This window comes from Bolinopsis microptera, chromosome 9 (genome assembly GCF_026151205.1).
Source record: "Bolinopsis microptera isolate Bmic1 chromosome 9, MBARI_Bmic_1.0, whole genome shotgun sequence".
NCBI lineage: Eukaryota > Metazoa > Ctenophora > Tentaculata > Lobata > Bolinopsidae > Bolinopsis > Bolinopsis microptera.
Window position 1 is genome coordinate 1,012,563 of NC_087080.1, and position 15,513 is coordinate 1,028,075.

Below are 15,513 nucleotides of genomic sequence, written 5' to 3' on the forward strand. Positions count from 1 at the left end.
TAAAACTTCTACAGCTCCAGAAGAAGGGAGTCGGAACCGGATCACACAGCTCAGGTACGTACGAAATATTGGTTGACCACATTTATAATAATATTGTAGCGCGATGCGTTGCCGTTACTGTGCCGCACCGCGCACGTAATACGTAGAAATATTGGTTGACGGGTTGACCACATCTATAATAATACATTTTTAGGAATTGGGTTAGGGTTAGGGTTGGGATCAGATAACAGATTAGAGGGTTATAGTCTATGTAATAAGCGCCATGAGTTGGCACAGAATTTTTTGTCTCTGATTTTGATAAATTTGGTTCCAAAAGTTGCCTCTAAGTGTGAATAATGCAAATTCACCGTGTAGCAAAATAACGTCAAGCTATATGTGGGCCTCCTGTGCATTACAAGAATGTACAAAGGACGAAAAATGGGTAATTTATTGCTTAAAATGCCTATAACTCCTAAAATATTGAATATTTTGAAATAATTATTACAGTATCGTAATGAGCTTAGTCAGACGCAACTTTTGGTACCAAAATTATAATATTTGAAGCACCAAATTTTTCAAAAATTTGTTCAAAATTTCACACAAGGGGGGACCCTTGTGTTCAGATTGAAAAATTTTGAAAATAATTTTCCTTTAAATCTTAAAATATTAGTACTAAAAGTTTCGTCTCGATGAGCTGATTACGATGCCATAATAATTATGTGATAACAACTGAAAATGTAAAAGTTATAGGCCAAAAACTAAAAATTTGCGCGGAAAAAGCACGCGCGGCGAACAAGCGCCGTGTAGCATTTTTAGCGAAAATTGCTACACGGTGGATTTATTTTATTCACATTTTTAGACAAATTTTGGTACCAAATTTATCGAAATCGGAGAAAAAAAGTTCTGTGCTCGCGCTTGGCGCTTATTACACTGACTATTAGGTGGTAGGCCGTTTCGAATAGTTTGACATACGTTGCATGCCACTTTTCGCGCCGAATAGTGGGCCAGCTTTAAAACGGGTTGAAGAAGTCACGTGACAGTCGAGTGAAGAGTAATGAATCGATCATCATCCCTACAAAAAAGTAATACGACAATACCAAAATCAAGGGATGATGATTGCTAGAGGTGGTTTAATTTAAACAGACGGCTTGAGCTCGCGCGCGACATTAAACTTGGTTTGCACGCGTGGCGCATTCCAATGTCCAAGCAGCTTGCACGTGACACTTTATGATTAAAGAAATGTAAAATAAAACTTATTGTTTCATTGAAAAACTTATTGTTTCATTAAAAGTTGCCAAGATCATCGGCCCAAAATGACACTTTTCTGGAGATTTGAAGATAACTCCAAATTTACGTTGTTTTAAATTTCCCCCTGCATGGGGGAAACGTTTTTTTACAAGACGAACTCGAACATGTTGCAAAAAAACCGCGAAAGTCGCTATATCTTTTACTTTTGAAGTTAGGCCCTGGCCAATAAGGTTTTCTGCAAGAGTAAGTCCAAATCTTATATTTAATTTTAATTTTGAAGCTGGGATCTGTTTAAAAAAATTTTTATTAGCAAATATGTACAAACAATTAGGTAAATCTGAATTGCTCCATATCATATAATAAATGTTTTTGAATAATAGTATGCCCCAAAACTCACAAATTTTTAAAGCATGTCAGTGCATATTAAAGTGATAACTGATCGATATTTTGATGAAAATAAACTTTATTTAAAATTAGATATACCGAAACTAAATTTAAACATTCTCTGCGATTAATAGCTCAATAACTGCTCATATGTTTATGTTTTGTGACTAAACTACATGCGGGGTTCTTTGGAAATCGACCACCAAATTTTTGTTGAGGCCTAAAGGAAAATTTTAATCACTAAAATAAAGTTAAAATGTTAGGTTCTTTTTAAGAAATAGCTTTCTAAAATTTGGTTTTTAGCATGCTTTGATAGGAAATAATTCCAGCTTTAACGGGTGATACTCGTAAAATATTTGTTCCAAATATCAGGATCGACCGTCTATGAGTCCAACTCGGCGCGCGTCATAGTAGGTTATAAACCTACAAAAACCTCACTGATCATTCTAAAAAGGTATAACAAATTGGTACTGTAAAAATCCTCACAGCACACAGTCTCTAAAAAAATAACGATACAAAAATTTTGAAAATCCGAGCAAATTTATTTTTATCGTGCACTGGCCCCAAGTTAATGAATGTTACTCGTCTAAATTTCTTCGAAGTAGCGCGCGCCGCGCTTTCTTCTAAAAATGGCCCGATGGCAAGTGCTACGAAGTATATTAGCGCGCGCCGGGCCAGACCATTAACAATGGTCAAACACCTTAGTAATATTTAGCTTACTAGTTTATTGCTTATAGAGCGTTGCGTTACTGAGCCGCGCCGCGCACTCAATTATGCAACCACACGTTAGATTGGCGATATGCGCTTAGCGCTATAAACTGGGCCTCGCCGAGCTGCGACGAATTGCAACATTATCAATTAAGTATATTACTCGATTTTAGCTCTCACGAGCTTGAAAATAGCGCGCTGCGCACAAAGATTGGTGTGCCACGAATAGTAAGTCATAATTTAGTTAATTGAAGATGTCAATTCTTCGCAGCACGGCGAGCCGCGAAGCCCAGTAATGCATTTCGCCAATTTAATATATATATTTTGATTGACGGTATCAACCCATCGAGATCGTTGGGCAACGATCGACGATGGGTTGCGAAGCAAGAATGCTAGTTTGCGCGGCACGTCGAAGTGGCGAAGTCCTCCAAATATATATCTATAACGTGTGGGTGCGAGAAACATTATTGGCCAAGTAGTGCATTGCGCTACAACATAATTGAGTGCGCGGCGCGCCCAAGTAACGCATCGCTATATTGTATCACGTTGCGACCCCCACGGTCGTTTCACCCCTTTATCGTTACGACGATACAGGGGGAGCCGCGCACTTCGTGCGCGGCGGGTCATACAACGTATGACAATCGCTATACAAGTCATTTAGTACATAGTACGAATAAAAATTGTGGCGCGATGCACTACTGGGCCGGCTGCGCTGCGCATCCATTAATGCTTTTCGCAACCACATTTCGTTAGATCGGCAAAATGCACCATTGGGTCTCGCCGGGATGCGAAGGATTGACATTGTCAATTAACTGTCAACACATCGGTATGTGACTCTAAAAATAAAACTAACTGCCGATTTCAAAAGCGCCGCGCATTCGTGCTTCGCATCGACGATCTGGATGGGTTAACATCGTCAATCAAATTTATAATGCAATGTATTTTATTTTTGGGTGCTTCAAATGAAATTCATTAAGTTTTTTCAGCGGTCAGACAATGCCTGACCTATAATTTTATTGATTAAATGCAGCTGAGCCGTGCATGTGAGTGGTAAACTTGCGAGTTTATAATCTACTAACACAAGCGTCGAGTTGATTTGTGCTTCGCAATTACAGAAACTACTCATATCAGCGACAATGTTCAATGTTATGTATTTCAAATAAACATTGTACGGGTATCACTCAATCAATGCACATGAAATGTTATTAATGCAATTGCCTATTTCTCCAGCTCTTTTGTCTTTTCCTGAAATATGTTCATGATAGTTGAATCCATTTTGTCACATAGTTTGATTGGGCAAAGCATACCATTGTTTAATGTTTACCAATTATTTTTTCAAAGTATGATAAATATTTGATATTGAATATTATATCGTGCAGTCTCCATTGTTTTCACATATAATGATTAGATTTCACATAGCTTAAATCTTTGTTATGAACGCTATTCGTTGTTTTTATATGTACTGTAAGATGCATTATTAAAACTGTCGAACAAACTTTTTGCTTTGAATTTGGTACAAAGTAGAATATTCATTTTGCTAGTATAGTTAGAGTATTCGATTTTGTTAGTTTCCATTGAAACCTTATCAACCAAGGAAGCTCGCCCGATCGCTTCGATAAGAAGCTGTACCCATGAGGTTTACAATTAAAACTATTCAATCAAAATCTATAGATGCATATCACTGGTAGTCAAATTTGGAGGTTTCATACACAGCTTGTTTTGCACATTTCATGACTTTTTAGCCATTTAAATGTGCCACTATTGATTATGTCGAAATTTCTTGTTTCATTGAAAAATTTCTTGTTTCATTGATCTAGAAAAATATTTCAACGGAAATCATGTTAATTTAAAACTATTTTGTTTCTTGTTTCATTGAAAATAAGTATGTAAAATAATTAGATCAGAGAATAATAGTATCCATTGTCCAATCGCGGAACTTGAAGAAAGTGAAATATTTGCTTGCGCCCCATTCAGAACATGCAGATTAATATTTATGCTAATCTACGTGTTGTAACATCTATGGTGCTTTATATATTGTGTCGGTGATAAATCGATCGGAATTTTGGTGCAAGTTGGTTCTGTTCACTTTCTGGTGTTCTTCATTTGGTTTGGTTTGAATTTTTTTAGTTCTCCCGATCTGGTTCATCAACAACAATTTTATCGAACTTCTGTAGAACGTTTTGGGAGGTGATATAATCGTCATATCACCATATTGATAGCCTAAGCCACACTGTTTAATTTTAGCCTATATCACTTTCAGTTAACTTTTAAAACATACGGTTCCATACAGTTGTTTGATTTTTGGTTCCAGTCTGGCAAACAGCAATGATGAAGTAAATTTGTTTCTTTTTATTGTAGTTTAGAAAGTTATAGATTTATGTGTGTTCTAAATGTTCAATGTTAAATTGCAATTAATTTGAGCAAACAAATTTTGCTGCATCAACAGTAAACCCTTCCCCCTTGAACAAATTAGGAGATTTTGGAAGACTTTTTATTGAATTTCTGAAATTATGTGTTTCTAGCATTAATGTGTTTGTTTCTAGCAATAATGTGTTTTTAGCATATAGGGCAAAATTCTAATGCTAGTACTTAAGTTAAGTTTTCAATATCTCCCCAAATTAAAGCAATGATTTGGTCAGCAGGAACCCTTTGTTACGCTACTGTGCAATCAATCGAAATTCTCGTCCATTTGAGATATAGATTTTATCTGAATCATCTGAAGGCTCAAATTCAGTACTTGTTTTGTTAATCTGCAATCAGCAACTTACTTTAAAATATTTTAAAAGAATCCGTTCAGAATGAAAATGACAGAAGTCGACCGACTCAATGAAAGCTTCAGTACTGGAATTTATGTGAAAGTTTCCTACAAAGATGAAATAAGGAAATTTAAGATATTGGATCATGAAAAACCTTACGATGATATCTTGAATGTGTTAAATCGACAGTACGATTTCGACAGTTACTCAAATGGGAATGTAAGACTAAGTTACATTGATGACGATGATGATGAGATAACGGTAAATGCTACAAATATCTGTCAATAAATTTAACATTTTCTAAGTAGAGTATTTGAACCTCACATTGGACTCCCTCTCCCTCAATAATACCCAGTTAACATTTCCCACTGCAGGTAAGCTCCAACAGGGAGGTTGTTGATGCGCTGAACAGTTTAAGTAAAAATGGGTGCTGCATTAAACTGAAGATTAAAGATGTGACGGATGAGAGTGGTTCTGACAGTGGAGATCACCAAACTGAAACTACACATGATACTAATAATCAGGTTACAAATATATCACTTTTAATTATCTCTGTGTAGAACAAGGCATACTGCAATTCATTTTGTATCTAGAGATATTTTATCTCATTTGACTCAGTTATTTTTTCCTGTGGACTTGACATCTATATTTGATAATTGAATACCTCCTGAACTTTTCCTAATTCAGTTGACAGACACCGCTGTAAAAATGGAGGTGATTGAGAACTCCGACCTTCAGAAAGAAATCGACAATGTTATTGCAGGTAAATTAACGTTCTTGATGTGACCGCATGCTTTGAATTAGGAAGTAGGCCGACAAACATTCTTCCTAAAATTTGGAGGTGTATATCATATAAGCATTAAGCATATAGTAATTCTCTTTAAACAAAAGCCCCTTGTAAGATCTCTACACAAGACACCTTTCCCACCTTTTCCTGTGCAACTGTTGCACATAACCAATCCCGTCCTTAATATGGCAGAGATTAGTTACAATGTACCTCTAATCGCTACCATATTACCTTAAAATCGGAACACCCTTTGTTCGTTGCTCCTGAATTTTCCTGCCATTTTCTTCCTCTCAGGGCTTTGTTCAGCCCACATTGCCGGATCACAATGGCAGAGTGACAAAGGCTGGAGAGGGAAAAGATGGAGAACTTATGAGCTCTAGTTAAATTATCAGCGACAAATTGTGAAACGTATTTTCACATAATAAGTAGAATTTGATAACCGTATTATTGGAACCACCTGGCAAAATCTAAAGAATTAGGTGTGATACTACCACGGCCAACTCCATTGTGCCGAAATACAATTATCGATTATTTTGATGCCATCTGGTTTTTTAGATTAAACACTGGCGGAAAAGTTCTGTAATCCACTCGATTTCAAATGTAATTAATTACAACGTCTCCACAAAGCAACCTATCTGTTGCTGTTAGACGATGACACCTGTTGTACGCTATCAATAAATCCTGATTATACGCAACTCTATTTTCCTGATCTCGCTACACATCTCACCAACATTTGGCTTCAAAATGGTTTCTCTTCCAGAACTCAATCATACATATCACAAGAATTGCACAGAAGTGGGGATGATGGTTATAATTAGGAATGTTAAATGTGGACGCACTAAGCTCATCAGACAGCCGGGAGCCGTGTTAGTTGCCATACTTTTCATTAGAGACCCAGCTGAATGGTAATATTATTTGCCGTAAAATAATCCCCCGTAATTCAAGTAATGTAAATAGCTGGCACAGTTAGTTCGCCAAATAAGATGAATAATTTAATAAACCCCCGAATTTACGGTCAAATCTGTTCTTGACGCTGTACCTTAAATTTTAAAATTAACTCCTATCATCCGGGCTGAGGTCTCGGAGAGCCCCGTAACGTGCGATGTTAATGTAACCACTCGAAATATAGCACGTTCTCGAATCTTGCGCCATCCGCAGCTCCCCCCATTGCACTTCAATTATATGAGAGTCTGCGAGCTTTGATAAAATTCAAAGAAAAGCTCAGTATTTTATTTTTGAATTCATTGGAGGTCTGAAACAAAAGGATAAGGTTGATAGTTGATATAAGTTACCGAGGGGTGTAAATTGAAGGACGGACCACAACGCACGAATATCAACCAAACTCGAACTCGCACAAAGAAGTACTGTATTTAGATTTGATTAGAAGCTTGTTTTGGTGGAATGATTGGAACCTGTCAACCAGCTAGCACTCTATATTTCTATTAAAACACATTTTCAAATACTTGACAAGTCGAACATTGTCCTGCTCACATGTCCACCATACAACCTCCCTACTCCTCCCCACAAACGGCTCCGTGTTTTCTACCACTCCGTGAGGTCCCCCACCTTCAAATCACTCACATCTGTTGATCAGGATTCGGATGAAGAAAATCCATTACGGGTCCATGTTTAACATAAGCGCAAGTGCGTTGAAGTGTATATTTTAAAGCCGTGATAAGAATCGACTTGCCTCGAAAACACCTCTCAACACTGAGATTGAGTCAACAGCCACTCATGCATTCTCCCTCCCGAATATTTGTTCTCATGATTTAATATCAAATCAAGAAAACTTTGCTACAGTCTCGTGTACAAGTTCTGAGTCACGTGACACTGTGAACGAGTCACGTGACCACGGAGTTGACCACCGAGTGGTTAAAACGAATCACGTGATTAAAGTGGCTCCACACATTGGCTGAGAGATCCAGAGCTTAATAGAATACCCCCTACCGACTTTGAATTATCTTTAATTAATTATATTGTGTAACAAATTGTTTAGTTCTCAAAATGTCACAATATCACGATTGATGGTAGATGCGGGAGTGGTTTTATCAACAGTAGTCTTGAATATTCTTTAGGAGAAAATCTGGTGGCGCTTCTCAGTCCGAGTTAATGGGTGTATCTAGGTAAACTATCTATACTAGGTAAACTTGTCACTTATAAAAGTTTAAATAGAGTACTTCATCATAGTAAATGTGTAAGTACTTATAGATGCTGGACAAAACAGATTGAAATATTTACTATTCCAATTCCACCCCGAATGATGTGTTGGTGCATGTCAAAAACCGGAGGATACCTCCGCAAACGTTTGTGCTTCCTCCGCCAATCACAAGCCGCTATTCCACTCACGTGTCCTTATTCCACCACTCACGAGGCTGAGGTATTGCCATCTGCAGGAGTAACTGGGCCATCAGATTTGATCTGATTTCAAGGAGGGGGCCATCAAGGTTTTAGAGCTGAAAATTAGGGCCAGTTAGTGGCTCGTTAATGGGTTATTTTGAAACAGAAGAATTAAAGGTCAGACCCTCTCAGAAAATCGGTCACTAAATATTTTATAACTTTTATTAAATTAATGGTCCGTAAAGTGTCAAATCTGCTATAAAATGGTTGCATGAGGTGCAATATCTGGCTGCACGGATTTATTAGAAATAATGCCTGAATTGTGAATATTGGCTCCGGGGCTCAGATCTAGATTCAATTATGAAGAAATATCTCCCAGCAGAAGTCCTTTACTTCAGAATACACTGTGCCCGAATAGCTCTTTTCCTCCGAATCTCCAAATAGTAGGAAACATGTTTGACCGGGGGGTGCCTGCAGTTTGCCCCGTACTACTCTTTCAATTTAGATAAGACTGGGATTTTGCCAGCAGCAGCAGCCGGGCTGAGCTCAAGAATTTTACTTGAGATACAGCTTCAAGATTTGACCAAGTTTTCGAACATTCCTGCCAATACCAGTTAATAAAACCCGGCAATCCAATGGGAAGACAAATAGCAGGCCACGTGACCATACGACTTGTTCTGAATAAAGTAAACTCAAACGTACTCAACTGGATTTGAATTCCTTATTGGATTACCCTGACTACAGTTAGGGAAAACTCCACGGTTTCCAGGGCACCTTTACTAATTAAATACCAGCGCAGTTGGAATGTGAATACTGAATACCACAACTGTTTCTCGTGAACGCAATATTACCCCCCACTTGACCCTACTCAGCCTGGTTCTGAGTAGCATATAATCGGTCCTGAGGTCTCCAGCAGCCTGGGTTTCACTTAGATATACTAAAGCTCTCTTTAAAGCTCTCTGATAGATTGCGTATCTCACACAATGTCTCAATACGTCAACTCTTCATATCACCATCAGTCGTAATGATGACGTAATGATGACGTCACCATATCACCATCAGTCAGTAATATCTCCACCACCCTAAACACCACCCTAACTCACCTCACCTGTAAGTGCCCTCAATTACTGTATAGAATATAATAGACAGAGGTCCCGATGACAGGGTCGAGACATGAGGGGGACCTTCCCGTGGGCTCCTGATGACGTAATGATGACGTAATGATGACGTAATGATGACAGGGTCGAGACAGGAGGGGGACCTTCCCGTGGGCTCCCCCTACTTAATTCCATAATTTAGACAAATTAATGGGTGTTTTGGGGGAGGCAGGCCGAGGAAATAGCAGAATACAAGTTAAGAATTATAGCAATGCAGGGGCCTGTCAGGGGGTAGGGTTGATGTATGTTGTTTCCGGAAATCGTTAGACGGGTTATCATGTTAATTAGTGATGTTTTAAGTTGGGGTCCTCGGAGTGCGCTGTGTAATGATCTGGGAAATTATTTCTTAATCGACTGAGCAGGTGATCAATTCACTTAGCTGAGCCACTGCTGTATACCTCCCCACTGCTGTAGACACAGCTATTGTTGGTCACGGTCAGAGTCAGTTTATCCTTGATTTTGGCAGTTATAGCCCAGGTAATGCGGGCTATTTCAGTCATGTTTTATAGGCCAGGCAGTCAGCCGGTTGAGTTAGATCAAGAATAGAAAAGTTTAGTTGAATTTACCGATTCACTTTGCTTAAGAAATAGAAAAGTTTAGTTGAATTTACCGATTCACTTTGCTTAAGTCATCAATATTTCAGTTCTAAAAGGGTTGACAAAATGAGTGGAACTTTCCCGTTGAAATGTTAATCTAACACCGGGATTGGTAGATAGGTTGTGACGACGAGGGAGGTCTGATAATTTGAACGATATATTTCCATAATCACAAATAGTTCTGCCATTAAACAGTAAATACGTTCTGTATGCTTGTACCGGACGTGTTCCCCCAGTTTATTTCCTTATTATACGCCGTTTCACGCGTAACCACCCCCTATAAATATTCCTGTAATTATATCTTCTAAATTTACCCGCTATATTATTCGGCCGATTTAAGAGTCTGTAAGTTGTACCTCCGCAAGCAATCCTTACAACAAATACTTCCCTCGGTGTGTCCGGAGCCATCAGAGTTATCCCTCATCTCATCCACCGCTCAATATTTCATCAAAATATCATCAAATCTCAAATCGAGCCATAGTCCACTAAATCGTCCGCTATAAACATAATATCTACCCCTGTTCGGCCGAACCAAACCAATTTCTATCAATTACAGACATGTATAATTGTTGATGAAAATATATCCCGGTTTTTGATAATTGATATATAAATATCTATACTCCTGGTTCTTGATAATCGATATATTCCTATGTGCTTGATAATCGATACGTTCAGGAGTCCGCGGGAGCAGGACAATTGGCGAAGAACCAGTGGTTGTTCCGAACATCTTCTCGTCGTTCCAGGGCAAAGCAAAGCGCCAGTTTGAGGTGGGTGGTCCAATTATTTGGGTTATTATGAGATTGGGGATGATGACGTAAAGAGTTGAGTAAGACAGTAAGACCATGAGAGATCAAATTTTCTGAGAGAACCTTTTCTAAAATAGCAACTTTATGTGAACTCATTGTCAACTGATTGTTTGAGCTCTTGCGATATCGAATGCTAGAGCGCGGTACCCACGTGTCTATATACTTACTTACTAAAAAAGTAATATAGCCCTGGCTAATGATGAAATAGAAGTAACCTCTCACAGAAGAGCATTCAGCTCGAAAACTTGTTCACATTCTTGTTTTGTGTTCCCAGATTCCATGATTAACTCTCACATTACTACATGACGTAATGATGACGTAATGATGACGTAATGAGTTTAACCCTCTCATTCCTACAGATAGAAGAAGGACTGGTGGTGTGCAGGTTGTGTCCCAGTGGCAGAACCATGGCCCCAACCATCGACCTCAATGTTATCAAGTCTCACACCAAGTCTGATATCCACATTATGGCACTTACTTATCATGTAAGTTTTGTAAGTTTCTCATTGTCAGCTTTTTAAACTTTGGAGTGTTAACTACGATAAACAGACAAACAAATAAACAGATAAACAGACCAACAGATAAACAAACAGACAGACACACAGATATGTGGATTGTAAAACAGAGATCCTTACAGTTACTCCTGAGCTAAGCTATTTGGGGTGTACTAGACTTTCTCACAGAGATCCTTACAGTTACTCCTGAGCTAAGCTATTTGGGGTGTACTAGACTTTCTCACAGAGATCCTTACAGTTACTCCTGAGCTAAGCTATTTGGGGTGTACTAGACTTTCTCACAGAGATCCTTACAGTTACTCCTGAGCTAAGCTATTTGGGGTGTACTAGACTTTCTCACAGAGATCCTTACAGTTACTCCTGAGCTAAGCTATTTGGGGTGTACCAGACTTTCTCACAGAGATCCTTACAGTTACTCCTGAGCTAAGCTATTTGGGGTGTACTAGAATTTCTCACAGAGATCCTTACAGTTACTCCAGAGCTAAGCTATTTGGGGTGTACCAGACTTTCTCACAGAGATCCTTACAGTTACTCCTGAGCTAAGCTATTTGGGGTGTACTAGACTTTCTCACAGAGATCCTTACAGTTACTCCTGAGCTAAGCTATTTGGGGTGTACTATAATTTCTCACAGAGATCCTTACAGTTACTCCTGAGCTAAGCTATTTGGGGTGTACTAGACTTTCTCACAGAGATCCTTACAGTTACTCCTGAGCTAAGCTATTTGGGGTGTACTAGACTTTCTCACAGAGATCCTTACAGTTACTCCTGAGCTAAGCTATTTGGGGTGTACTAGACTTTCTCACAGAGATCCTTACAGTTACTCCTGAGCTAAGCTATTTGGGGTGTACTAGACTTTCTCACAGAGATCCTTACAGTTACTCCTGAGCTAAGCTATTTGGGGTGTACTAGACTTTCTCACAGAGATCCTTACAGTTACTCCTGAGCTAAGCTATTTGGGGTGTACTAGACTTTCTCACAGAGATCCTTACAGTTACTCCTGAGCTAAGCTATTTGGGGTGTACTAGACTTTCTCACAGAGATCCTTACAGTTACTCCTGAGCTAAGCTATTTGGGGTGTACCAGACTTTCTCACAGAGATCCTTACAGTTACTCCTGAGCTAAGCTATTTGGGGTGTACTAGACTTTCTCACAGAGATCCTTACAGTTACTCCTGAGCTAAGCTATTTGGGGTGTACCAGACTTTCTCACAGAGATCCTTACAGTTACTCCTGAGCTAAGCTATTTGGGGTGTACCAGACTTTCTCACAGAGATCCTTACAGTTACTCCTGAGCTAAGCTATTTGGGGTGTACTAGACTTTCTCACAGAGATCCTTACAGTTACTCCTGAGCTAAGCTATTTGGGGTGTACTAGACTTTCTCACAGAGATCCTTACAGTTACTCCTGAGCTAAGCTATTTGGGGTGTACTAGAATTTCTCACAGAGATCCTTACAGTTACTCCAGAGCTAAGCTATTTGGGGTGTACTAGAATTTCTCACAGAGATCCTTACAGTTACTCCTGAGCTAAGCTATTTGGGGTGTACTAGACTTTCTCACAGAGATCCTTACAGTTACTCCTGAGCTAAGCTATTTGGGGTGTACCAGACTTTATCATGATCCCAAGATCCCAATAATCTTTAAGTAATTATTTCCTATTAGCTGCAACAAAGATACAATCCGTCTATTAAAGTGTAGAATATTATGGAGACCACATACCTACGAAGTTCTATTACTAAAGAATGGTATTCATTACGTAATACGAAGGCTCTCATTGACCGTTTAGACAATTCATGGAATTTTAGATGAACCACAATCATAACCACGTGATATCTTTGAAATATCCTTCTGTAATCAATGATACAACACCTTCAGCATTGTGTTATCAAATTCCAAGTCAGAGAGTTCATTTCATCTCCACACAGAGCGAGTTTTGTTCAAACCCCTCCCCGACAATAGTGCTAAAAATCACTCATGTAAACATTGCATTTCTCCAATTGATCCCCACAGTTTAATTAAAATTTTCGAGCGCAGTGCCATGTGCTCACGGACGCTCCAAATTAATTCGAATAGATGGTTATTCTGCCGATCCGTTAACCACAGGTCAATCAGTCACGTGACCAAATCCCGGGATCTGATTGGCTATGCGCCAGAGCACGTGACCAAACCGGAGATTCCAGTTGGTTGGATCCGGTCACCAGATATCCCGATTGAAGGAGCTACCGACCCTGGTGACGGGGATAGTAACCATAGTAACAGTGGTTACTCTGGTGACGGGGAATTCAAGCGGGCTAGATATGCAGATTATACCACTGAACATAATTAATCAACTTTAGGGCTGACCACTACCCCCACAGATTGGATCCTCAATTTTGGTTGATTTTCGTTGGACCGTGAATATAATTTGATATATATATATATACGCTAGCGCTGGAGATTAATTATTTCCTAACGTCGGCCATTTCTGCTCTTGATAGTCTAAACATTTGGATAGGGATATATCAGTCACCATAGTGACCATAGTAACCATAGTATCAGTCAGGGTTAATGTTAGCTGGAGATACTCAGACCATATACCAGATTTCTCAACCATCGGTTGCAATATAGATAAGTGGTGGATTGAATAATAAAAGTGATCATAATCGTTATTGTCAACAAAAGAACCGAACATATTGACGGGGGCTAACAGTAAGTCACAGATAATTGAGGGTTTTAAATCATATTGCCTGCACTCACTTCCTGGCAACTTCAGTTTAAATGAGTGCAGCCAGTGCTTCTGTGCGGCCTGAACCGATCAATTGTTATTTGTTACTTAATTCATATTACCCGGTATTGTTTACCGATTATGAGTTACCTATAATTAATCGTCGATTTTACGATTATCTCCGGGTTAAATTCGGTCCACTTATTGTGATTCAGAGCCAACTCTCGGCATTATGAAATTATCCTAGCCTTTATTTCAGACAGGTCACGTATTGTAGTGGCGAGTCTCGTGATACTGAGACTGTATCATTGAGCCCTACAGGCTGTGAAACTCACCTTTTCACCACTATTTAACACCTTGTTTAACTTCACCTGGGTTAGATAGGGTACCTCAAGTGAAAAGCAGGGTTATTAAATTAGAAGTTCACAGCGTACAGTTTCACAAGACAGGCGGGGAGAAGCCTGGGGCTGTTCCACTGAAGACAACTTTTATTCAATTAAAGTTTTCACAATGGAGGATTCTGAGACCAAATGTTAACTTTCAGTAGAAGTGAAAACTGAATTCAATTACTGTATAATGTATATGTACTGACATATTATAGATTGGTTGAGAAGTATGTTACCAGTATTACTAGTATTACCAGTATTACCAGTATTACCAGTATTACCAGTATTACCAGTATTACCAGTATTACCAGTATTACCAGTATTACCAGTATTACCAGTATTACCAGTATTACCAGTATTACCAGTATTACCAGTATTACCAGTATTACTAGTAATACCAGTATTACCAGTATTACCAGTATTACCAGTATTACCAGTATTACCAGTATTACCAGTATTAGCAGTATTAGCAGTATTACCAGTATTACCAGTATTACCAGTATTACCAGTATTACCAGTATTACCAGTATTACCAGTATTACCAGTATTACCAGTATTTACCAGTATTACCAGTATTACCAGTATTACCAGTATTACCAGTATTACCAGTATTACCAGTATTACCAGTATTACCAGTATTACCAGTATTACCAGTATTACCAGTATTAGAAGCAGTATTTGTGCTACCGAGCACCTTGATCAATCAAGCAGTATTATCACGATTATACCGATACTTCAGCTCTCAAATAACAAACATCTACTGTTGTACCCAATCCTTAGATTGGAATCGGTGAAGTTATGGGCCGATATTAGGAATTTAGGGGCTTCTCTTGCTTCTCTTGCTTCTCTTGGGCTGGTCCCCAACAAAAAACCATTGATTTCATAATTATAGCATCCCTAGCACCACTTCACCGCTGATGAAAGTTTTCCCATAGCTAGATCGGGTAGGAGTTGTATCTATCTGTTGTTCAACTTGCTGCTAAAAATTGGTTAAAATGGGATGGATTTTAATGAATTGGGAGCCTCTTAGTCTCGGATGGCTGAGAATTTAAATTAAGACCATGCAAAAATTTCCCGGCAAAATTGTAACCCCATTATTTGTATTATCCGTGTTGTAGACAAGTTTTATGAGCGCTCCTTTAAAATGATAAA

The 15,513-nt window shown here is 38.8% G+C and overlaps 1 protein-coding gene across 1 annotated transcript in view; it reads left to right on the top strand.

Annotated features, from left to right (window-relative positions):
* The first annotated feature begins 5,117 nt into the window (after positions 1-5,117).
* The window catches only part of LOC134820489 (uncharacterized), a 30,996-nt gene continuing 20,600 nt past the window's right edge, over positions 5,118-15,513 (top strand). Inside the window, exons 1-5 of the mRNA XM_063830886.1 lie at positions 5,118-5,336; positions 5,450-5,599; positions 5,763-5,838; positions 10,628-10,719; positions 11,118-11,243. Of these exons, the coding sequence (XP_063686956.1) occupies positions 5,118-5,336; positions 5,450-5,599; positions 5,763-5,838; positions 10,628-10,719; positions 11,118-11,243 (663 nt within the window). The remainder of the gene's footprint in view (positions 5,337-5,449; positions 5,600-5,762; positions 5,839-10,627; positions 10,720-11,117; positions 11,244-15,513) is intronic.